At 49.0% G+C, this 24,925-nt stretch overlaps 1 protein-coding gene across 1 annotated transcript in view; it reads right to left on the minus strand.

Moving 5' to 3' along the window:
• The window catches only part of SARDH (sarcosine dehydrogenase), a 100,225-nt gene that overhangs the window by 54,224 nt on the left and 21,076 nt on the right, over positions 1-24,925 (minus strand). The window contains exons 9-15 of the mRNA XM_073314286.2: positions 23,465-23,551; positions 23,112-23,202; positions 11,593-11,734; positions 6,294-6,377; positions 5,762-5,875; positions 4,397-4,535; positions 3,044-3,157 (exon numbers count right to left, since the gene is read on the minus strand). Coding sequence (XP_073170387.1) covers positions 3,044-3,157; positions 4,397-4,535; positions 5,762-5,875; positions 6,294-6,377; positions 11,593-11,734; positions 23,112-23,202; positions 23,465-23,551 — 771 coding nt within the window. The remainder of the gene's footprint in view (positions 1-3,043; positions 3,158-4,396; positions 4,536-5,761; positions 5,876-6,293; positions 6,378-11,592; positions 11,735-23,111; positions 23,203-23,464; positions 23,552-24,925) is intronic.

Genomic DNA, 24,925 nt, shown 5'->3' on the forward strand with positions numbered 1-24,925 from the left:
GCTTACACTGCATCTCTCTTGGGGGCTCTGCTGACACAGCTATCCGGCTGTAGTGTAGACAAGCACGCACACACGGCTTCTCTGGCGTAGCTATACCAGCCCAGGCTCTGTAGTACAAGCCCTCTGCGTATAAGGTCATGGAAATGGTACTGAAAATTCTTACAGAGATACAGGCCTGGTTCTCCAGGGCCCTGCATTCGGTGCAGTATTTACGCCAGCGTAAGTGGGTATAAAATGCTACCAGAACAGAATGGTTGTGTTCTATACTCATCAATAGCCGCACAGGGCGCTGGTCCAACAGAGGCTCAAGCTCACATTCTCCGGGCTTCCTTCCGCACGGCCTTGGGCCTCGTGGGGCACTTGGATTCAGAGGGATGTGCCAGCTGACTGACCAGCATGAAGCAGGGACAATTTCTATGCTGATGGTGGGAGGGGAAATAAGAATGGTGGGGAAGGGGAGCTAAAAGAATTTCCCCATTCATTGCTGAGCAATTCCCCCTGACACCACGCCAGGGTTACAAGGTTAATGAGGCCAAGGAGTCAGTTGGGGCTGTTCCATAGGGCATGGGGATTATGCCATGGTCAACGTTTCTGCTGCATTCGTGGTAGTGGGAAATTGCACTTAGTCGGCAATACCGAGGGGGGAAATGCCCAACTCAGAGAAGGGATTTGGGACCTGATTAATGCTCCATAATCAATCCTGCCTCTACCGCTCTGCACACCAGTAATCTGTCATAACGCTAATAAGTGCAGCCACCTACAGTAATTGAAAAATAGATCTGCTTTTATTAAACTCCTCCATCACCTATCAAACACAGCAGCTCCCCGAGCGGCTTCCCTCCCTTCTTCAGGGGTGTGAGTGTCTGTGTTCAGTGCACCTCAAAGGGAGAGAGGAACAGCACCTGCTGGAGCCAGGTAAAGTGCGGGCAGGGGTTGTGTAGACGTTCTCCCTGCGAGCTCGGCAGACATCCCCTCCACCCCGCCTATAACGCTGCCATTGCACCTCGCTCACGACCTGCAGGGCCCCCCAGCTATTCTAGTCCCAGGCTTCTCCTAGGCCAAGCGAGCCCCACTATGTGGTGGGGTTTATGAGGAGGAGAAATGGGCTGTGACCCACCACCTTGTTTTCACGCAGGACCGAAGTCCAAGCTCTCCTTTTCCGGTGTGCGTGCCACCCCAAGGAGTGTCTGGTCTTCTGCTGAAGCAGCAGGATCATTACAAACAGACACCCGGGATTCTGAGGCAAAGCCATTTGGCAGAGCCATTGTAGACGAGCAAGATGCCATCCGCCACGCAGCAGCCTCCTAATTCCATTTCGCACCCCGCCTCCCACCCACCCAGGCTAATTGCTCTGCTCCCTTCTAATTCCCCTTTATTGCAGCAGAGAAGGACTGCAGGAGAGGTCGCCCTTGCTTGAGAGCCATTCAGAGCAGCAGCCTCCCAACGAAACCCAATAATGCCAATAAGCACCTGCTTGGTTTACAAGTGCCGGGGGGGAAAAGGGAGGGCTAATCCGGTTACACCAATTGATAGATGAAGAGGATGGGGGGAAGAAAAGCCAGGTGGCTAGTATTAAGTAATGCAATCACCCTCCGAATGCTCGCCAATAGAAACAAGATTCCCTTTCAGCTGTCGTGGAAATCGAAGAGATGCTGTCACCGTTGGCAGGCCTCAAACTGAACCTGCAGCGCCTCTTCCCCTTGTAATGCTGATATAAATCGACTGGCTTCCACGGGGGCGGGTCGCAGTACTGTCATGCTCCCGGCTCCTCAGCAAGCTGGCCCACCAGCCACATGCAGGATCTGGGGGCTCCCCCTACAGTACCCCACAAACCCATCCCACCACCATCCACGTGGCTTGCACTGAAGAACCGGATGAGGCTGATTCAAGTCTTTGCTGATGGAGCCAGCTTGTGAAGGATAAGCTCAGCGTTCATGGAAAACAGAAGACCAGGCCTGATTCTGGGCTGCGGCCAAGCCAAACTCAGTGCAGCCAGGATGGAGGGTAAGGTGGCTGCTCACAAACTCCATGGCTCTTGTACACTGGTGGTGGAGAGGTACCAGAACAGCCCTGATATAAACTAGAGCAGCCCCAGGGCTGCTCTGACTCATGCTGCCTGCAGTGCTTCCCCTGGTGGAGCCAACTAGCACCACAGAGTAGCTAGAGGACAGTGAGCTTCCCCTCTTTTCCTGTCCCCCTCCACCGTTCTCCCAGCATTCATCTTGCACTGGGGCTGCCAGATGAGGTGGCATAGGGCTGTTCTAGCCCCAGGGAAGACTCCTCTTTATGCTGTGGTATTCCCCAGCAGGGAAAGCTGCTGTCTTTGTGACCCTTTATGGCCTCAGACCTGGCATCCAGGGGCTGCCGGAGGGCACAGAATCCAGGCCCTTGTGAAGAGCCATTAGAACATCAGGCCAGCATGACCCCTGGGAATGTCTGCCATGCAGTGGACACAAGCCCCTTGTTGGAAGGTTGCCAGCACACCCCTAGTCTCCCCATTGCCCTGTTGTGTCCCGGCCTGACACGGGTTGTGGCCTGCAGCCTGATGCATTTATGACTTTCACGGGCCTGCAGCCAGCCTGGGGGACTCAGGCCTTGGTCAAGCATTTCAGGAAGGGCAGGAAATCCAGCCCCGTTGTCTAGGTGGGTGGGTGGAGGTTGACTGAAAGCTGGGCCCAGCAACAAAGTGAGAGCAATGCAGCAAAACACCTAGGGGCAGGTCCACAGCTGGTGTCAATTATTATAGACTTCAAAGGAGTGAGGACCGTTTACACCATTGACACCAACAGAGCTATGAGAATTTACAGCAGTGAGGATGTGCCCCTTAGAGGCGGATGTGCCAGCTACTTAACAGAGCACAGCAACGCTGCACAAGAGTTTGGGACAGGAAGTGAAGGGGAACGCTAAATTGTACATGAAGCTGCACGGGGAATTTTAACTAAGCTGAAAGTGCCCATCAGCCCCTAATATTTACCAAGGGAACTTTTATGTCGACGGCAAGCAAGGGATTATTTCTCTGCTTTTAAATGCTTGATGTTTTTACCTTCAAATGCTGGGGTCAGTGAAGAGACCTGGGTCCCAGGGCTGATTTGACTGACGGTCAGATCGCTCTCAATGCCACCATGTTTGTTTAACATGCACGTGTAAACGGTCAGTCCTAGAACCAGGAGGAGAGACACGCACTGGGGATCAAAACCTTCCAAGGGCATTTTCACAAATGCCATGTTTGAAAAATACAAAAATCTAACCAGGCATTGGAATCCTTCTAATCACTAATCCATCCCCATGCAGCCCCTGACTGTGTCGCATCATTTAAGCTCATTTAGACCTCCCCCTCCCCACTCTACAGTTGATCTTGATAGGCAGCCCTCTCCATTATTCAGGAGTTAGGCCTCCCATGAGCAGAGACAGCTAATCACATTGAATTGCATGAAGAAGACAAAAGGGGACCAGAAAGGAGACCTCAGCAACTCAACTTTCCCTTGTGGTGTAGGCTGGGATTTGAAGCCATCTCTCTGGAAATGAAAAGGTTAATGAGCTAATTCACAGCCCCTTCAACTACCAAAGAATCAGCCAAACAAGTGTAGGTGCAAGTCTAAAGCAAACCACGAACCCAGGTGGGAAACCACTAGAATCAAGACTTCCAAAGGAAAGCAAGGGCTTTGAAAGTTAGCAAATGGCATTAGCCTTTTAGGTCCAAATTAGAGAGTAAAAAGGAATGCACAAGTTAAGGGTCAGACCCTCAGCTGATTTAACTCAGCATAGCTCCCCCAAAGTCCACCTAGCCATGCCAATTTATGCCATCTGAGGATCTGGCCCTGAATCCATCAATTGGTCACCTTCAAAGGTGAACTGCGTTTGAACAAAGAATTACAGCTGAATGAGGTTGATTTTCCTGTCTCATCAGTGCTGTCTGATTGACTTCAGGGGCCATCCCCAGTTTACACAGGGGCAAGAGAGGACGGATTCAATCCCAAATGCATCATTCTTCCACTCAGATTATTAGCAAACTCCCCACTGACATCAGCCTATTTGTCCATTAGGTGTCACCACTGCTTATTCCACTGCATGCATTTGCCCAGCCGTGAATCTTAACTGGACTCCGAGGGTCAGATTCTAATCTTAACTGCACTTGATTCAGAAATCATGGGGTTTACACCAGTGTAAAGGAGATCTGAATACAGCCCTGGGAGAGGGCAGGGAAAACCTTCACACTCAGCTGCTTTCCAGCATTTTCAGTGAAAGAAATAATTTTGAAAATTGACAGTTCAGGTCAAACAATGTATGTCTTGATCAAAGATATAATTTTGCAGGGGGGTGTTTTTTGTACCAAGCTCAGCAGAAACATCAATAAAACTGGCACCTTGTAGCTGAAATAACAAGGTTGAAGCAGTACCTGGTGACTTGCTAACATCAGCAGTAAACAGCCAGTCGGCCGCCTTCCTTGCTTCAGGACCAACCAGGTAGAATTTGCCAAAATAAGACATGTCAAAGACAGCCAGCACATTTCTGCAGGTTAAGCATTCATTCTTGATCTAAAAATTAAAGCACACCCAGGTGAAACTAAGCCACCCTCTTCTTGCTCCACAAAGGGCGTCGTGAAGACAAATGAAAACCATTTATATAACGAGGCGGCAGAAACAAAACAAAAAAAGCGGGCATGTGACTCGTACCTGAGCTTCTGTAGCATTTTTAAATGTTCCTTTAAAAATAGATATTCAAATGGAGCATTCCTGATAACAACACAGTCCCACACACACGCTCGTACCCTGCTTCTTACATCAATAACTTGTCTTTTGAGTTGGTGTCATCTTGTCAAAGAATTCATCTCCCAATTGCACAGATTTTGATCACATTCTGAATAGGGGGATCGTAGTGTTACAACAATAACACACTACAGATTGAGGGAGGGCTCTCCACTTTAAGTACCTGTTTTGTGGAGCTTACAAACTTGCTAGGAAAAAAAAAGTCAAGTCCTTTCCATGCACGTTCTCAACCCAAAAGCAACTCTTTCATTTAGGAAAGTAACAATAAAATTCCATTTGGCCATTTGTTTATTCTGAGGTTCCAATCATGCAATGAAGGTGTTTTTCATGCTTGGAGGCATTTTTCAGTAAAGATGGGGAAAGCGGGGATAGGATTCAGTTTTTCCAAACCTCACCAGCTGGGTTTTGCAAAACTAACACGAGCAATAATGGTGTGGCTCCCGGTCTCATTTCTCTAACCCCACCCCAACTTACGTGGTACGTGCGTATGGTTTTAAGATCAATGGTTCTGCTCTCCTTCCGCAACGGGTTCTTCTCAAGACTCACCCTCCTGCTGCAGACTCATCTCTCAAAAAGGAAATGCAACGGGTGTGGTTGAAGAACGAGGGCTTAGACATAACCTGGTTGTAAGCGCCTTGAAAGTCATGCACTGGGCACATTGGCCCAAAACAACATTCCGCTCCATTTTCACAATGCACCGAGCTGTAGAAATTCACCCCCTTTGCCCACCATAACGCCCAGCTACTCCTGAATCCAGGGGACTGGAGTGAATTCAAGCCTGAACAATTCTGATGTTTATTAAGCATTTACTACAGCTCTGCAGTTATCCTTGGTCCCTGGCCAAAGTTAGAGTCAGACAGTTAGAGTCCCTCTTCCCAATGCCTTACAGCCCCACAAGACCACAGCAAGCAGCTTAGTTTGTTCCCCACGATAGAATTATAGAGCAGAATGGTCCAGAGAAGGAGCCCATTGACTAGCAAGCATTTTCTACTCACAATGTTGTGATGAGGTGGGAAATCAAAGGTGTATTCATCCCCTAGCAGCTGGTTATAGAGGTAGGAGCCGTGGGGTTTTTGATGATAAGCACCATAGTAGTCGTAATCCAAAATCTGACAACAAAGAGGGGAGTAGAAAAGGACAATGGAGGAAATTAATCGACAGTGAAATATTAGGGAAAAGGCTGAGGGGGCGGGACCAGCAGGTGGGTTTGGGTTTGCAAACTATTCTGATGAGATTTCCGCCACGTTCAAACCACACCTGGAAACCAGCCCGTTTGCCGTGCTGGATCGGACTGCAGATGCAAGTTCCAATCCGACCAGCAGATTTCAGATGTTCTATCTTCCCCCACCCCTTCCTGAAATAGGAAAAGGTTCAGATTTGAGGTTCGGGTGTTGGAGCATTTCACGCACACGCACACACACACCAAACACGTCTCCTCGGGTCCCATCACAGGCCTTTGGATGCCATTTAACTGGTCTCCATGGCTTTACCCCATGGTTGTAGCATGAGAAACACTGCTATGCTTACCGGAGCTGTGCCCCGCGGATTAAACCAGCCAGGTCTCTCCCAGCCATGCCTCTCCTGGTACACACAGCCTTGCTGGAGGAGCTCCTATGGAAGTGGGGCATAAAAAGCTGTGTGTTAGAAACATCTGGGCATTGAACACCTAATTAAACCAGCCTCCTTCCGCAGGGTCACTTTCCATGCTGTATCCCTTGTAGCCCTGGCTACAGCTGAGCAGGGAATTTGTCAGGAAACCGGCTTTGGCTCCAGCCTTGGTGCGGGTTAGAGCAGCCTAAGGGGTGCTCTCTAACTAGCACCAGCTCAAAAATGGTTCTGTGTGCCGGCTGAGGATTGGTGGAGTACATTGCACTATGGTCACGCCCCCTGCTCACTCCTCTCTGCTCTGACACCTCTCTCCCTGCTCTGCACTGGGGCAGCAGAGAACGGGAGCCAGCTTTCTTAGCTCTACAGATGCTGAGGCCTGGGAAATCTCTAGCAGGGAACTAGGGGGAGGTTTCCACTCACTTTGCACCCTCAGAGCGGCCCAAAAGGAGCAGCACAGGACAGATAGCACCCCCCTCTGATATCAGAGTATACCATGCACAGTGCCATCGCACACCAGCCCTCAAATCTCAACTCTCTGTGGAGCAAGAATTCCAGTAAAGATCTAATGTGGGGCCTGATCAGGCTGGGGCAGGCTACAGAGGCATTGTCCTACTCCCAACCCCAAAGAGTCTGTGCCAGGGGTGACACCGAGATCAACCCTGGCATAGGTAACTGGCATGGCAGCCAGGTCAGCAATGCCACATGGCACCCCACCACGCTCTCTCTGTGCTCCGAGACAGGTTGGTCTGAGCAAAGAATTGAGAGCAAGGCTCTGCTGTGTTCTAATTCTGGCAACCTGATTTGATGGGTAACAAGCCTTGGGGATAGGGGAGAAGTGGTAGACGTAGCATATCTTGACTTTAGTAAAGCTTTTGATACGGTCTCGCATGACCTTCTCATAAACAAACTAGGGAAATGCAACCTAGATGGAGCTACTATAAGGTGGGTGCAAAACTGGTTGGAAAACCGTTCCTAGAGAGTAGTTATCAGTGGTTCAGTGTTGTGCTGGAAGGGCATAACAAGTGGGGTCCCGCAGGGATCAGTTCTGGGTCCGGTTCTGTTCAATATCTTTGTGCCATTATCTAAATCATTGATGGAGAGCACACGTATAAAGTTTGCGGATGACACCAAGCCGGGAGGGGTTGCAAGTGCTTTGGAGGACAGGATTAAAATTCAGAATGATCTGGACAAACTGGAGAAATGGTCTAACGTAAATAGGAAGAAATTCAGTAAGGACAAATGCAAAGTACTTCATTTACGAAGGAACAATCAGTTACACACATACTAAATGGGACATGACTGCCTAGGAAGGAGTGCTGCGGAAAGGGATCTGGGGGTCATAGTGGATCACAAGCTAAATATGAGTCAACAGTGTAACGCTGTTGCAAAAAAGCGAACAGCATTCTTGGCTGTATTAACAGGAGTGTTGTAAGCAAGACACGAAAAGTAATTCTTCCGCTCTACTCCGCACTGATTAGGCCTCAGCTGAAGTATTGTGTCCAGTTCTGGGTGCCACATTTCAGGAAAGATGTGGACAAATTGGAGAAAGTCCAGAGAAGAGCAACAATAATGATGAAAGGTCTAGAAAACATGGCCTATGAGGGAAGATTGAAAAAAATTGGATTTGTTTAGTCTGGAGAAGAGAAGACTGAGAGGACATGATAACAGTTTTCAAGTGTGTAAAAAGGTTGTTACAAGGAGGAGGGAGAAGAATCGTTCTTCTTTACCTCTGAGGACAGGACAAGAAGCAATGGGATTAAACTGCAGCAAGGGAGATTTTGGTTGGACATTAGGAAAAACTTCCTAACGATCAGGGTGGTGAAGCACTGGCATAAATTGCCTAGGGAGGTTGCGGAATCTCCATCATTGGAGATTTTTAAGAGCAGGTATTATCTAGACCATCCCTGAAACTTAGTCCTGCCACCAGTGCAGGGGACTGGACTAGATGACCTCTCGAGGTCCCTTCCAGTTCTGTGATTGTCACATTCCTTCCCTCTGTGGCGCTGGGCAAGTCACGAATCCCTCAGGGTGTCCCTGTTTGAAAAGCAGGAGTGGAAATATTTCTCTGCCACCCAGAAGAGGAGGGGATTTTTTAGCTGACAGCTGGAAAACACTTGGAAAATTAAAAGCACAACGGAAGTGCTGAGTGTGATTGTTCTTCGCAGTAGTAGGATTTGTGTTAGCAGGGGTGTGATCGTCTGACCTTCCCTGTGGAATTACACAGATATGCAGAACAGCAGCTGGTGAGCCATTGATGTACTAGCCAGCCGATGTCTGGCTTTTCTGGGACCCTGGCACTCATCTGCTGCGATGAAGTCAGGCCCCGGTGAGGATGGTCAGACATCTGACCAACCCGGCAGCCTGTTCTACCCACTTTCCAGACCTGGCATTTCCATGCTGGCAGCTGTTTGCCCATCTCTCTGTGCTGAGGGTTCGAGACATCAATAGCGTAGGGACACAGAGCTAGAAAACCACAGAGCCCACGCTGTGGGTTTGGGATGGTGGCTTATCTCAGGGGAGTCTGCATGGCATAACCTGCATTTTCACTGCCCTGTGAAGCACCAGACACACCAGGAAAGCATTTGTGGAAACCACCCCAGGGTGACCCTTCCCAGACATTCCTGGTTTTATCAGCATTAATTAGATGGGGGCTACCCTGAGAGCAGAAGATGAAAGGAAGAGAAGGAACAAAAGACAGGAGCCTCACAAAACAATTCACTCTGTGCCTGCGACCAGCACAAGGACTTAGGTGGACATTAGCAATGCATTGGTCTGCACATGAGTGAATTCAAGCCTCTGTAAACTATGCACCATAAGAATCAAAGGGGAAAGAATAGTGGGCTTCATTGAAAAATGCTTCTAACAAGCTAGTTAATAAACAACAATGATCAGACCTAGATGAATTTCTATGGCTTCTGTTATGCAGAATATCAGGTCCTTTCTGGCCTTAAAATCTATTAATTGGTGCAGACCAGAATTGGATTATTATAAAAGGGAATGGGATTGTAGGAAGTGGTGTTTGGGACCAACTCCATATAGTCCTTCCTCCAGCAGTAGCCAGTACAGAGTCTTATTTATTTAATTATTGGGCTGCGGGGGAGGATGGGGAGAGGGACTCAGGTGTTTGAGTAGCTGGGGGAATGAAATTTCTTCCAGCCACAGACAATTATGAGTTGGCTTAATGATCTGAAGGCAAACAATGTGTATTTTAATACAGCTACATCCCATTGTGCTAGGTGCAGTAAAAACACAGAACGAAAAGACAGCTCCTGCCCCCATAAGTTTGCAATCTAAATACCAGACAAGAGACAACAGAAGGATATAGACAGATGGGCAGAGTATAAGGAACAGAAACAATGAGACAGTATTGGTCAGGATGATAGGCAGTGATCTCTGCACACCAACAGCCTAACTGCAGTCAAGTAATAATAGAATAAAATCTTGTAGCAAGGAGTTCCGCAGGCTCCATATGCACTGTGCCAAAGTTTGGGTTATTGGTTGATTGGTAACTGACTGATGATAAGCACAAGGGCCAGATTTTCCCCAACATAAATTTCTAAAGTAGCAAAAATAATATTCTGATTTAATATTTATATGCCCCCTTTTTAATTTCTTCCCTGTTCCCCCCTTCAAAACAGTCTCTACTCACAGTAATAAAGTGAACCATCAGGATATTTTTGTTTTGTGTTTATGTTAAAAAAGAATATTTATTGTTGAATATTTTAGAAATTATTCACATCTATTTATAAAACACACCCATGTTTTGGTGCTTAATGTATAAATACCAAATTGTCACTCAAATGGGCACCATGTATTAGACATGCTATTAAAACAAAATTGCATTCTCAGTGACAGAAACCAGCTAAGCTGTTGACAGCAGAGTGGGGTGTGCGTGTGAAGAAATTTCTGTATCGCTGCTCAAGGCTCTGCGCTACAGTGGGGGTAAATGGAGGGATCGGAATTAACAACCAGCTGAAACTGGCTCAGGAAACTTGGTTTCCAATTCTGACCTTGTTCACACTGGTGCAAAGGTAAATGGAGTCACTTCAGATTTACAGCAGTGTAAATGAGACCAGAACCTGGTCCCCTGGCTGCAAGCAGGTGGTTCTGGTGGTGCTGAGCCATGGTAATCGTGGGTGTTGCGTGTGCAAAGCACCTTTGAAAAATCAGGCCTCTTTTTTAAGACCCCAAATTTGAAAATTTTGGCCTGAAGGGATTGGTTCAAGATGACATAGGAGGTCAGCAGCAAAGGCAAGAAGAGAAGCCAGTGGTCTGGACTCTAACCACTCAGAGAGCTCGCCCCTCCAGAAAACCAAAGAGCAGTAGGCATCAGAGAGCAACCAGCTGCCAAGAGCACCTGCAAAACCTTTTCCAATGAGGCAGGGACCTGGTGCAATCCCAGGAAAGCACTCACTGTTTAAAGGTCCGTCTCCACATTTCTAAGGTCCTGTGTCCCTTCTTCTCAGTCCCCCTCAAGTCTGCCCGGTAAGTGTCTCCGGGAACAGTCCGGCACCAGCCCAGTACTAGGCTTGGGACCGAGCAGAGAAACAGAGTCAGTGGCAGCTTTTGAGCTTCCCTTTTAGAAACCCTCCTTCCTGAGGTTTCCTGCCACAGAACAGTTTCGCTCTGGCCACGCCAGCCCGACCTTCCTGAGGGATTTGGAGTCAGGCAGTGACAGCTGGGCAACAGAGGCCTGGAAACTGACAGGCAGTAGTTGGCTATTAATACAGCGCCATCTGCTTGAAAGTGCCGGCCGCCCACACTGCCATCTCCACGCGTCACTCAGCCGGGCTGGCGAGACAGCCAGGGAGAGCAAGGGCTGGTTTTTAAAGAGACCCACCATCATGCAGGAGACCCCAGGGCCCAGTTCGCCACTGGTGTATTTGGGCACAGTGCCCTTGATTTCCTGGGAGCGGTGCCCGGTCACACCAGCAATGGGTCAGGTCCCTGGTTCGTCCCTGCCTCCAGTCTGTCACTTTCTGCCACAAGGGTAGCCTTTTGCATTGTGCAGTGGTTCCCCTTGCGACCAAATAAGCAGCTGCTTTTCTGGGTGCTAAAGGGCAGGCCTGGCCATTGCCCCCTCAAAGTTTGGTGAGTGGGCTGCGGCATGTTCTCATGGACAAGCCTTGCTTAGATTTGACATTGCTACCAGAGGCAGCTGGGTGCCTTGCTCCCCCATGCCCTCAAGCCAGCGTTTCCTGGGGGGTTGGGCACTGACCTCGTGCAGGGGGTCCCTCCTCATGTTGCGCCCAGCCAGCGGCTCGTCGTAGGGGAAGACGACCGAATAGTTCTTGGCGTATGACTCGTGGCTTCGCTCCCGGATCCAGCGGTTGTTGGCGGTGAGAGAGCGGTGAAACCTCCTGAAAGGCAAAGAGAAGGCGACCTTCAGAGGCAAAGCTCCCTGCCCGTGCTCTGAGGGCCATGCGACCTTACAACAAAGGGAGGAAGCCATTGTTACTTGGATTATAGGAGCCCCTGGAGTCTGCAGCTGAACTCACAGCCACCTTGTGCTAGGTGCTGTATGTACACATAGTGAAAGAGCCTGCCGTCTAAACAGAGAAGGCAGGCCCCTGAAAATACCAGCTGTGCTGGTACCTCCCTGGCCGGTGCAGAGCTGACATCAGGGCTCTGTGCTGGCCCTGCTCCCAGCCCCCTGGGGTAGGGTGTCAGGGGCAGGCCGGGCAGAGGGAATGTGAGGGAAGGGATCAGGAGGGTGTGGGCGCAGAGAAGATTGCACCACAACTATTCTCCACTTCCCAGGGCCTGCATAGCTGATTGCCAGGCGGAGAGGTCGGGGTACCACGCAAGCTGCTCACACACAGCTCTGCCACTCCCCTCAGCCTGCCGTGACATGTTGCATGCTAGCCCAGTGCTCACACAGCTCTAGTTCGGCCTGAAAGCTCCCTGCTTTTCCGTCCGCTCCCCCGCCCCACACACACACACGTCCTCAGCTCTGCCACTGCCCCTCGACTCTGCCTCATAGCACCCCTGTTATTTCAGTCCTGGCCTTCCCACAGTGCCCCCTCCTACTCCAGTCCTGCTCTCACCCCCCAGCTCTGCCAATGTACAGCGCCTGGCCTGTGCCTCCCAGGCCCCCGCTACACCCATCCTGAAGCCCTTTCTACAGAGCTGCCAACTGATTACAAGTATGCCTGACTGTGTGTTTCTGGGAGGAAGGGGGGTGCGAGAGGGGCTGTAGAATCATATAGGAAGTGCTAGAGAGAGGCCAAACAACCCGTTTTCTCATGATGAGCTCGGACTAGTTATCTCAAGTCTCCTGAGGCGAGGGCCTAGGGCACTAATCCCCTACTTCTGGTCACAGGTCGCCAGGCACATGGCCCCCTGGGCTCTCTACCTAACCAAGCCCTTTCCTCTCACTCAGCATTGTCAGAAGGGACCGAGAAGCGGGAAGGAGACAGTGAGGGAGCCTCATTTGGGGCAAGGAAGGCCGAAAGGTTAAGAGCAGGAAGGGATTTTTTTTAAGCTTTTCTTGTCCCTTTATGGGGTGACTGCACTGCAGAAAGGAAAACATCCCCATGCCTTGAACATCCCGCAAAGAACTGTGGAATCAGATGCTCACCTGGGGCCATGGGGCAGTTACCCCTGAGCCTATAACCCAGCCTGGCCCATCTGCACAGCATGAAGGAGCCATCTTCTTTCACTCTCTACCCACGCGGTGGGCTGTCTGTTCTTCTCCCGCAACAAGAAAACAAAAAATCTACCCAAATCCAGATGTGGAGGCAGCTGTTGTGGTTTAATCAAGCCTCTTAGGAGGAAACATGCTAAGCACCAAGTTATAGATGCTGTTCTTTGCACACAAGGAGCCCTGCTGGTGTCCAGACCCTGGGAAGACGATGGAGGAAGAGTGCCTCTGACCGCCAGATGTTGGGACTGGGCGAAAGGGGATGAATCACTTGATGATTGCCCTGTTCCGTTCATTCCCTTTGAAGCATTTAGCATTGGCCACTGTCAGAAGCCAGGTTACTTGGGTAGTCGGACCACTGATCTGACCCAGGATGGCCGTTCTTATGCTAGGAAAAGGGATGAGTGTGCTCTTGAATTAGGTTGGGGCACACAATGGAGGAGGCATAGGGCCAATAGAAAGCAACGCTGACACCTCATTTTGACCCTGACAAGAAAATTTAAACTAACTCTCTCCCTCCCTGTGTAAATCCAGGACATAGATTCACAGACTTTAAGGCTAGAAGGGACCATTACAATCTTCTCCACTGACACCCTGCATAACACAGGCCAGAGACTCTTGCCTAGTAATTTCTGCATCTAAAGGGCCTTTTCCATGCAGGATGGAGGGGAGAACCTAACTTCTGTGTTCTCCTCATGCAGGCGTTTCATGCCAGATAGACAAACAGGAGCGACGAGAACACTTTGCACTTAGGTAGTGCTGTGCAAAGATGGCTAAGCATGGGGAGATAGGCATGGAGGTTAACCAACATGCCCAAAGTCACATAATGAGTTAGTTGCAAAGCTAGGAATAGAATTCAGGCCTCCTAATTCACAAACCTTTGCTATGGCCCCCCAGATAACACTGCTTCCCAGGGAAAGATAAAGCCATGAAGCCTCTGCTTTGCACACAGCTATCTATCTTGAGTTGAAACAGCCAGTCAGCCTTGGGGCTTGGCTTTGATAATTCTGATAATCTAGCAGCAGTTCCTTTGAGGAATGCTGATCTGTGTGGGCACCTTGGTCCACGTGGCAAGAAGGTTCATGAACCAGACTGTCATGCGTAGTGTTCTGAGCTGGCAGCCACTGCAGGTGCGTGTGGTTCAATGGCATATTTATCGGTTAGCAGGAGACCCCACCTAGCTTCCTAGCTTTCATGACTGGGGCAGCGTCGATGCTGAGCTCTGCCGGGCCCAGCAGCAGAAGCAAACTTTTTTCAGAAACTCTTCTGATAAGAGCGGCTACCTGTGAGACCGTGAGCGTCTTCTCAGCCAGATGAGTGCGGAAGAATCATAGAATATCAGGGTTGGAAGGGACCTCAGGAGGTCATCTAGTCCAACCCCCTGCTCAAAGCAGGACCAATCTCTAACTAAATCAGGGGCAGGATATCCCAATGGGTGCTGATAGGGCAGGGGAGGGGAACTGAGGCAGCAGTAAAGTGGATGGACGAATCCAAATGTATTGTGATCTTAAAAATAATACTTAACCTCCCCACCCCCAACACACACAAAAGATCCTCAAGGAGAACAAGCAATGTAGGAAAAGCAAAAGAAAGCCATCCGGTGTTTGGGGAGTGGAATGCAAAGGGCAAAGAGATCTCTGCCTGGATTTCTGAGCTCATAAAGGCCCCAGTGCAGGAAAGCAATCCAATCGCCTTGATTTCAGTGGGACTAAAGCACATGCGAATGTGCTGTCCTGATTTGGGGCCTCGATTGTCAGTATCAGATCTTTAAAGCACAGCTCCCAGCCCCTGAACAGTTCAAGGGTCTGGGTTCCAGTTCCAAACCCTGGGAAATGTTTGGGTTTTTTTTCCCCCCATAACCCCATTGCTTTTCCTTGGTGTAACATTTGGTTTTTAGTTATTGCTGCTCAGGAGCTAAGGGGGTGTCAGGATCCTGAAAATTCACATCTCGTGTTATCATCAGAGATCATCTCAAACTGCAAAAGTGAAGCCCAGGCCCTGAACTCCCACAAGCATGGGGGAGTGGTTTTGGGGGGAGGGAGGTTTGCATCTGGGTCCTTTATATAAAGAGTCATTTTGCAAAATGCTGGTCCAAGTTCAGATTTCAAACCTCCCTACTGCTTCAGGGTGTTTGGATCCACCCCACTTTCTAATTACCAGCCTGGAGAATAACTAACCACATTGGGTGCTCCATTGCTGGCTAGGGCACACATAAATGAATGGGAGTGGGGGCACAAGCAGAAAGACTCTTCCTTGGTGCATGAAGGGGCAGACTGGAGTAGCAGTGGGCGTGATCTGATTCTTACAGAGGATACTTCCACACTGGCCCTTCCTCACGGGATTTGCACAGGATGAGGGCCCAAATCCTCAAAGGTGTTTAGGCACCTAACTCCCTTTGATTTCAATCGGAGTTAGGAGCCTAAATACTTTTGTAGAACTGGGCTGAAGAGCCTGGCTCCTAGCATGAACTAAGAAGGCCCAGTTTATCCAGTGGAATGGGGTGATTTTGGAAAGAGAGCTCCAGCATTTTCCTTCTCCCTCCTGTATGCTGCACTGTGAAGCCATTTTACTCTGGGGAAATGGCATTTGCTCTGGAAATGCAAAAGAACCTTCCCCCAAAAAAGAGAGATGGACTCTAAAAGAGACACCTCAGCTGTGTCCTCGCATTTCTCAACAGGCTAACGAGTCCTGAGCAGACAGCCCACGTGGGTGTAAATCTGAAAGAGGCTCATCAATGACGCTCAGACTTCTTGCCATGTCAGTGTCGCTAGGCAATTAAAGACATTCAGATTATTAAAAGGGGCTAATACCCCCTCTTCAAAAAAAACTACCCAACCCAACAGCAGCAGCCTTATTTGATTACATCTCCCATGTGATGCACCCAAGCACTGGTTCTGATTTCTGATGTAACTCTTCATTCCAGACGGAAGGGTCAAGTATGAACAGGACCCTGATCCAAAGATGATCTGGGAAACTTGATGTGATTGTACCCACTCGCCAGCAGGACTTGACTGCATGCTCTGATTTGGGGGGATATATACTCTCTCTAGCAATCTGAACAACTCCTTCGCACATGGGCTGGCCACTGGAATATCACTGCTGTAAAGAAAAATGGGAAACCCACTAACTTGGGGGGTCTTGTTTAAAGAAAATCGTCGAAAAGCTGCGAGGCCAGTGCTTACAGCAATGGATTCTCTCTGTGCCCTTCAGAGCAGGCTGGCCCACATCCTGAACTGGTGTAAACCAAGGTAGTGCCACTCGATTCAAGGCCTATTTACATCAGCTGAGGATTCGACTCAGGTCTGAAAACCTCCTGAGCTTCACCAGCCTCCTCTTTGCACCTTGTGTGGTCATCTACCCCTGCACAGGGTGGGCCTGATTCTTCACAACCCTGCATGTTGTGCTGCCATTTACACCAGGGCCAAAGGAGCACAAGATGCCACCACCCCCAGAGTGGCAACATTTCACACTCCCTTTGCACAGGTGCAGAGTGACTGGACTGGGTGCCTGGCAGTAATAAATTCAGTCTCCTCCCCTTCCCCCGCCGGGTACAAATGTATTCACCACGCACGCCTGTCCTCGCAGCTGCCACAATGCACTATTCGGGTGTCACCTCAGCTCAGAGCCAAGCTACCTTCTGCAAGAGACTGGGCCAATCTGAACACTTCCAAGCCATTCCCTGACACAGTTCCGCTGTCTTTCCTTCCATTTCGCCCTCATTATCATCAACTGTCAGATGCCATCAAAGCCCGAAGGCAGTGCCCGCCCAGAGTACTGCAAGCCGGGTATCAGCCTCAAACCAGCACCAAGAACGGGCTGTTGTTTCTGAGGGAGGATGCCTGGAACTAGTGACATGAAGCAGGAGCAGAGAGGGGGAAAATACAACTAACCCTGGAAGAAGACACTTTCTAGCTCTCCCTGATTACAAGGAAGACCCACCGCCACCACATCGCGCAGCCGGAACCATGCAGGATAAGTGAATGTGCATCAGCGCTCAGAGAAACCGGGGCGTAATTACATCTAACGCATCCGTGTCCGAGAGGCCTTGGTGCTTCAGTGACGCGCTTGTAAAATGTGTGGTGTGTGCCTCTAATAGCTGGTCTTTTAAGGGCTCAGCTCCTCCTAGTCCTGTCAGCTAAAGGAATTCCTGCTTTAGCTGAAGTCTGTGCTCAGATACTGAAGGTCATAGGTTCTGACCCTACTCATGCAATAGGTTAAGTATGGTTTGTTTCAATCCTTTTTTATAGCCATATTTAACTCCATTACACTGGTCTAAATCCATAGCAGCGTTTAATATACAGCGCTTTGGAGCCAGAGGTCTCAAAAGCACTCTACAAAAAATGGTAAATATCAGTATCTTAATTTTTCCAGAGGAGAAACTGAGGCACAGAGAGGGGACATGATTTGGCCTGAAGTCACTCAGCAGGGCAGTGACAGAGCTGGGAAAAGGACCCAGGTTTCCTAAGTCCCAATCCAATGCACCATCTACTGGGACACACTGCTTCCCATAGCAACACTGCATTCATTAGATTAGCTGTGGATTTCTACTGGAGAAACCGAGATCCTGAATTTGGTTCTTTGCGTCTTTGCCTCCCTTGAAGGTCTCTGCAGATTAAAAGATGAGATGGAGCGTAAGAATTCTCATCTGTTCTTTATCCAAGCAAATGTAACAAATAGAGTATGTGAGACAATGGACCACAGCAGAACCGACTCACACCATATGTGACCAAGCTGTACTGTTCCCTGATCTCACTTCTGGGATGGATGCTTTTTATGCTGCATGGACCAAATTCTGCAGCCCTGATTTAAGCAGATTTATACCAGTGTAACTGGGGGCAGCATATGGTCTCATGGGGGCAGGATATTTCAGGCTAAATTCTGCTCAGCCTTCAGCAAGTCAAGCTGGCCTGCAAGTGCCCCTCTCTGGTGCAACACTGCCTGAAAAAGGAAAGAGCCATGAATATTCTTTACATTTTTCATCCAGTTCTCTCCAGACTGAAATAGACATAAAACCCAAAGCATCTGAAATTTGTTGGACATAATTTTCATCTCTCAAACAGAAAAGCTCCTTGAAGGAATGTGCTACTTCAGCACATGCTCATATCATTAATTAATTTTTATTATTATTATTATTAACAGAGACCTATAATTCACCGACAATAACCTCCTCCTCTCTTACCGATGGCACCTTTCCCATCCATTGACTTTGGCAAGCAGGGGAGCGTGTCTTGCAAAATTGCAGTGGCTCCTATCCAGCCCACAGCTCTCAGGTCTGGAGAAGGGGGAGCCAGACATCAGGCAACAGGCAAGACAGAATATCATTTATAGGGCCTTTTCAAACAATACTTTCAGCTCCCCTCCCCTACCCCACCCCCACCCCCATTTTCTCCATGGACAGGAGATGGGGGGCGCTCAGAAAACAGCAGATCAGACCACAACATCAACAGAAAAAAGGCTTTGGGGTCTTTTTAAACAAGAGGTTTGAACTTCTCTTTCCCCCCACCCCCATCTTGCCACTAATACAATTTTTTAACAAACTAATGGGGGATCCGTATCTCCCCAACACTCAGCTGAGGTTAATGCCGGGGTTTGCAGAGATTGTCATCCTGCTACAAGTCCTCTGGTATGGCGAGAGGGGTGGGGAAGGGGATTGCTAACATGTGCAGCCCTTTCATGTGACTTTTGAGAGTTAAAATTCTTCCACTCTACTTAGCGCTGATTAGGCCTCAGCTGGAGTATTGTGTCCAGTTCTGGGCACCACATTTCAGGAAGGATGTGGACAAATTGGAGAGAGTCCAGAGAAGAGCAACAAAAATGATGAAAGGTCTAGAAAACACGACCTATGAGAGAAGATTGAAAAAATGATGTTTGTTTAGTCTGGAGAAGAGAAGACTGAGAGGGGACATGAGAACAGTTTTCAAGTCCATAAAAGGTTGTTACAAGGAGGAGGGAGAAGAAATTGTTCTTCTTAACCTCTGAGGACAGGACAAGAAGCAATGGGATTAAATTGCAGCAAGTGTAGCAGTTTAGGTTGGACATTAGGATAAGCTTCCTAACTGTCAGAGTGGTTAAGCACTGACATAAATTGCTTAGGGAGGTAGTGGAATCCCCATCACTGGAGACTTTTAAGAGCACGTTAGACAAACACCTGTCAGGGATGGCCTAGATAATACTCAGTCCTGCCATGAGTGCAGGGGACTGGACTAGATGACCTCTTGATGTCCCTTCCAGTCCTATGATTACTGCTGGGGAACACCCTGGAGCTGAATTCCCCTGGATTTCAGGACAGTTGGGATCTGGATCAAATACTTTGCATCTGGCCTCTTGTCCTGCTGTGTAATGGACTAAACATCTTTGCATTTGGGGAAGTTCAGGTCTCGTTTTGTAGCTCATACTCATCACTACCCTCCACTTATCACCTGCATTAATCAGCGGTTAGACTCAGCACAGACACTTAGGCATGGGAGCCCCAGGGGCCATGCAGACCTGTAGACTGGAAAGGAAACCCACTGGCAAAGAGCCTTTTGGATAATAATCATGGGCATCAGGCAGGTCAGCTCTCTGGGACTTGGTCTTGCTTGGAGAACTGGGACTGGGGCCTCAAAAGCCACAGTTGTCTGGTATATCAGCATGCACCACTTCACGTATCATGGCTCACCCACCAGCCATCTTCCTGGAGCCTCAGCCCATGTAGTAAGGCAGTGAACATTTGACAGAAGCAAGAGAAGCAACTGCCAACAGATGAAATATTTACAAGTGAGCATTCGAAAGAATAAATATTTAAATATGTGGAAAAGAGAGCTATTTAAAGAGGAGTTTAAAAAAATAATAATAAAAAACCCAGCAAGGTTGAACACTGGGTTCATAACTCCAGGAACCACAAACTAATAAACGAGTGGGGTCCGACTTGCCATCTGGCAGAGACACAAACCAACCTGGGGGCTAGAAAATCCATCATGCACAGGAACTATAAGAAGCTCCATACCAAGCCTTTGCCCTGCCCAGATCCCTGTTTGGAAAATTATGCTCTGCTCCCCTGGCAGTTTCAGCTGGTTCTGGTATTCTTCACGTGTTGTGAAATGTTCAGCAGCTGCCACACTCCAGCCAGAGGTGGCTGTCTGTCAGTGGTGGGTGAAGTGACAGATCCACATGTGCCTATGTATGTGAGGCAAATTCACCCTTGGTGTAACTCCATCAAAGCCAATGGAGTCACACAAAGTCACAAATTTTGATAGACTTGTTTTTAAAGGGCTTTCGGATCTGTCAAGCTGAAAGCTTCTGTACTCGACGCTGTGGTGTATGCTAAGATTGCGTGATCATTATCAGACATGGAGGGGGAGATTATCATAGCTGCCTGGACAACCCAAATCCCTTCATTAAATTTGAGAATCTCAGCTGCAGTTTACGGAGATGAGACAAAACAGCAAAGCTCAGATCTGGATTACAAACCCCACACGGCTTTTCGTAAGTGCCTAGCGCCCTTTCTAATATTGCAGCAGGTTCTTTCCCAGCATAATGATCTCCATGATCTGTAAGCAGCATACTTCCTAAAGAGGGACCGGCTGCAGGGCTAGGAGCAGGAAGGTCATACACTGTATTTTTCTGCTGTCCCCTGCTGACAGTAAGGTGAACTGTTCCTTTCCATGGTACTAGCCTGGCCCAGTGGGTCTGTGCGGGGTCTGCCTTTTGTTGCGATGTGACTTTTAAAGCTCACGTCTGACAGCTTTTTTTTTCTTATCATGCCTCTAAAACAACAAACCCAATAAAGTATAATTGAAAACGAAAAGCCAATTACAGAGCCTGCATCTGCGCATTCAAAACCTCATGGCCCATGTCCTGCTGCGGGGGGAAGATAATCTTTCGCCAATTGAAGTCGTCACCCCAATTATTAACTAAGAGGATTAGGCACTGCACTAATTGAACACCACCACCACCCAGATATAATTACCCTGTCTTCTCTCATCATTGCAATCTCCTGGTGTCTGATGGAAGCTGTTTGCACGAAAAGGCAATGGAGGAAATGAGATAAACCCAACATGTAAATTCATTAAAGCGATCCAGTGTAATTAATTTCAACTCTTCAGAGAGATGGGGCAGCTGCCGAGAGACTGGTCCTGTGCACGCAGGGAAATCAGAATTGTCAGCCTGCAGACACCCAGTTTTGACTACAAGCCAGCGTGAGCAAAACTACCTCGTAATAACTGGCCCAGCTTGGGCACCCAGCAACATCTAGGAAAGCAGCTCCCATTCATTCACCCAGATGCATAGCCTCCATTTCCATTACACCTCAATCGAATGCAATAGGACCAGCATTTGAAAAGGGCTTCAATCATGTCTCTTACTTTGCCCCTGCAATTTTCCAGGTGCACTTGATGCCAGTCAGGCATCTAATTCCCTGAACTGCCCAGCCCATCAGTTATGCTGTCTCGTGATGCGATGTGCGTATCTGGGGCTTGAGCATGTTAAAGAGACCTTCTGGCTCCTGAGAGCGCTACATTCCTCCCCACCTTCTACAAGCCAGACTGCTTATGCATTAGTAAGAGCCCAGAGCCCAGATCCATCAACTGATGCAGCCAGGGGAATTCAATCCACAGCCTGCTGGTCCACAAGCAAGTACCAGCCCAGCTGAGTCCTCAGACCCTCCCCCTCCCCGCCCCAGCCCCATCTCTCTATTTATAGCTCTGGTAGGGAAGGTCTCTGCCTGACCTGCCATGTTGCTTTCCACCTGAATACGCATAGAGGGGATGGGAGGGAGCTGGGAAGAAACTGACTTGAAGCCAGACTGAGGAAATCACCTTGTGCAGGCTTTATCTTTCCAGAAACTCTTTCTTTACTTTGAGTAACTGAAAAGGAGTCCAATCCCCCCACACCCCCATTAGAAACCTTTGGCCAGAGGGAATGCAGCACTTTCAGCAATTACTGACACAACAGAAAGATCAGCAAATCCCTGACAGCCCATCCTCCCTTGCACGGTTAAATCCCCCCCTCCCCCCAAGGTTGGGCATGAGGTAAGAGTTTCTATCTCTCTGGAGGCAGAGCAGCACACAGCACGTTGCCTCTTGGGTGTGAGAGGATCACACTCCCTAAGGGCACCTGGTCACAGGTGTAACACTCCCGCTTGGCTAGACATGGGCTCAGGCCACCACCTTCAGAACAGGGGTTCCAAACACCCCCAGATTAGGTGGTGTTTGGGATGGGGGCTTTGGTTTGGTCCATTAAAAAGATATGAATGGGGCTATTTGCAAAAACTCCATCCAGTTAGGGGTGGGATTTCAGTGTTGCCAAGGCTTGTGATTGTTTTGAGAGTCGCATGACAAAGGGCGACGTCATGAAAACCCCAGTTCCAGCAGCCACATAAACACACGAGAATCGGAGCTGTCTTTTTATTTAGAACACTTTCTGGTTCACTCATGTTTGCGGAGCAAAACTCGAAGACATGACCCCAGTGCACCCTCGAGGCTCGCAAACCAAGTGACAAAGGAAAAAAACCCTAAAAATCAGGATAGTTTAAAAAAATCTCATAATTTTTGAAAGTTTGGGGACTGCCCATACTATTTCAAACACCCCTACTATGAATGGGTATCTGGATCTGAGCTTTTTGACTTTGGATCCCTCTCTAATAATGACCACCACTCACCTAAGTACTTCAGTGCTACGGCTCAAGGATGGCATTGTGGTTAAAGCCCTCAAGTTGGATTCAGAAGATGAGGGCTCAATTCCCTGCTCTGCCCCACCGGCTGTGTGCGATGTTGGGCAAATCACTTAAGATCCCTTTAACCTCTGGTTCCCTTCTGAGATCGATAGAGAGCTCGGTGGTTCAGGCACCCCTTCTCTTGATGTGCACATTCAGTGCCTGCCACAACAGAGCCTTCCTTTTGGTTGAGTGCTATTGTAAGATAAATAATAACGTGAACAATGTGCAATGTTTCCGCCCCAGCTCAGTGGGGCTGGATATGCAGCCACCTCAGCACTCCCAGCTCCTGCCAAGAAGCAAAGCAGAACAAAATGCTCCTCCTACATGTGCAGTCTAGAACTGACCCGTGATATCTAGCCAGAACAGGGGGGAAACATTCGGGGTTAGGGTAGATACTAGCCTGATATCATAGCCGTACATATCCTTTTCGGGACGCCCATGAATTATCCAGTGGGCCAATTCCTTCCCACAGCCACCTCCGAGCATCATCCCTGAGCAAAAAGAAAAGGAGGAGAGGACTGTAAGCGGAGTCCGGAAATCAATTTTGGTTGTTTTGAGCCTGATGTGCATTCAAAACGCCCACTGCTTGACCCAGGAAGTGTTTGTGGCACGAATGCAAGATGGGGAGCCCCTTACATCTCCAGCCGGGATAACCCTCTCCTGAGCCCAGTCTTCCCCCTCCGTGAAGCTGATGGGGTTTTGGTCTGGCTAAAAGAAAGGAACTTTGACTTTTTTCCTTTGGTCTTGTCTTACCCGCACTATTGAAGCCACAGCCAAGGAAAAAGCCTCGGACTTCTGGCGCTTCCCCCATGAGGGGCTTATGGTCAGCAGTAAACGATTCTAGAATGCAGAAAAGATGACACAACCCATCAATACAGCCCTTACCAGCCACGAGTTCCCCACGCGTTTCAGAGATTGGTCACGCGGCTCCAGAGTGGGGCTTTCAAGTGTTCTCTGCGCCCGCTGGAGTCCGTGAGAACAGAGTTAGACCAACATGGCGTGAACTTGAAAATATCACCTCAAGGGTCCCTCTTTCTCTGACATCTCGGGATGTAGAAGAAATTGCTGCTGCCCCTTGAACAGGGGCATGAATGAGCAGGGATCAAAGCCGAATAGCGCTCCGTTACCATGGTAATGAGCACATGCCATAAGGGCCTGATCCAAAGTCCATTCAGGTCAGTGGAAAGATTCCCATTGTCTGTGATTGGCTTTGGATCGGGACCTGTGAACAGAGACGAGGCATGATAATGATTGGTGGAAACAGACAGAGACTGATCGGTACCAGGAGAGACAGGGTCTCTTCCAGAATGTTCCTACCCCACCCTTGGCGAACCCAGATACATTTTGATGCAATCAAAATAACTCTAGCTGGCGCGGCAACAAGAAGCTAACGTTACAGCCTATTTCAGTGTTTGTCTGGGGGGCAAAAGGGGGAAATATCAGGCCAGGAAACAATAGACCCTTTCTTTCAGTGAAAGGCCTGCCCCGAGCTAAAGCCAAACCTCCCCCGGAGCCATGCTAGAGTTTGGTGGGAGATTTCCTTACTCAAAGGCTATCTAGTGCATTTGGTCTTTGGGGAAGGTGCTAAGCCCCTGGCTTTGCCCAGAAAACCTTCCAGTTCACCTTTCCACCAGAACAGTCAGCAGAACCCTGACATGCTTCTCCAAAGAGCCGGCAGGGGTGGGTGCAGAGGCGATCACAGAAGGCAGAGATGGAGAAGACCATTTTGATCATTGGCCTACGGTTTAGATTAGACCACAGGCTCAATCCATGCCACTGCCGATGGAGGACTCTTTCCTCCTGGATATTTTCCCAGTACCTTGTCCATCTAGTTCATATCCCAAGTGATGGAGGTTGCATTGCCTCAATGGGAGACCGCAATGGGCTAAGCCTCTGCAGAGTTTCCCTGATAGTTAGACTTCATCGTTCCCTTTCTTCACCGTATCCCATTGATTCTGGTTAATCCCCCCGTCTAGGGTGACCAGATGTCCCGATTTTACAGGGACAGTCCCAATTTTGGGGTCTTTTTCTTATATATGCTCCTATTACCCCCACCCCATCCCAATTTTTCACATTTGTCTGGTCACCCCACCCCGGCCCCCCCTTGGTGGTTTCCTGAACAATTCTTCTTTCACAGCATGTTCCTGGCACGGGGCTTTCGAAAGCAAGGCCATCGGCTGCACAGACAGGGGAAGACCCTGAACAGGAATCTTT

This window comes from Lepidochelys kempii, chromosome 16, assembly GCF_965140285.1.
Source record: "Lepidochelys kempii isolate rLepKem1 chromosome 16, rLepKem1.hap1, whole genome shotgun sequence".
Lineage (NCBI taxonomy): Eukaryota > Metazoa > Chordata > Testudines > Cheloniidae > Lepidochelys > Lepidochelys kempii.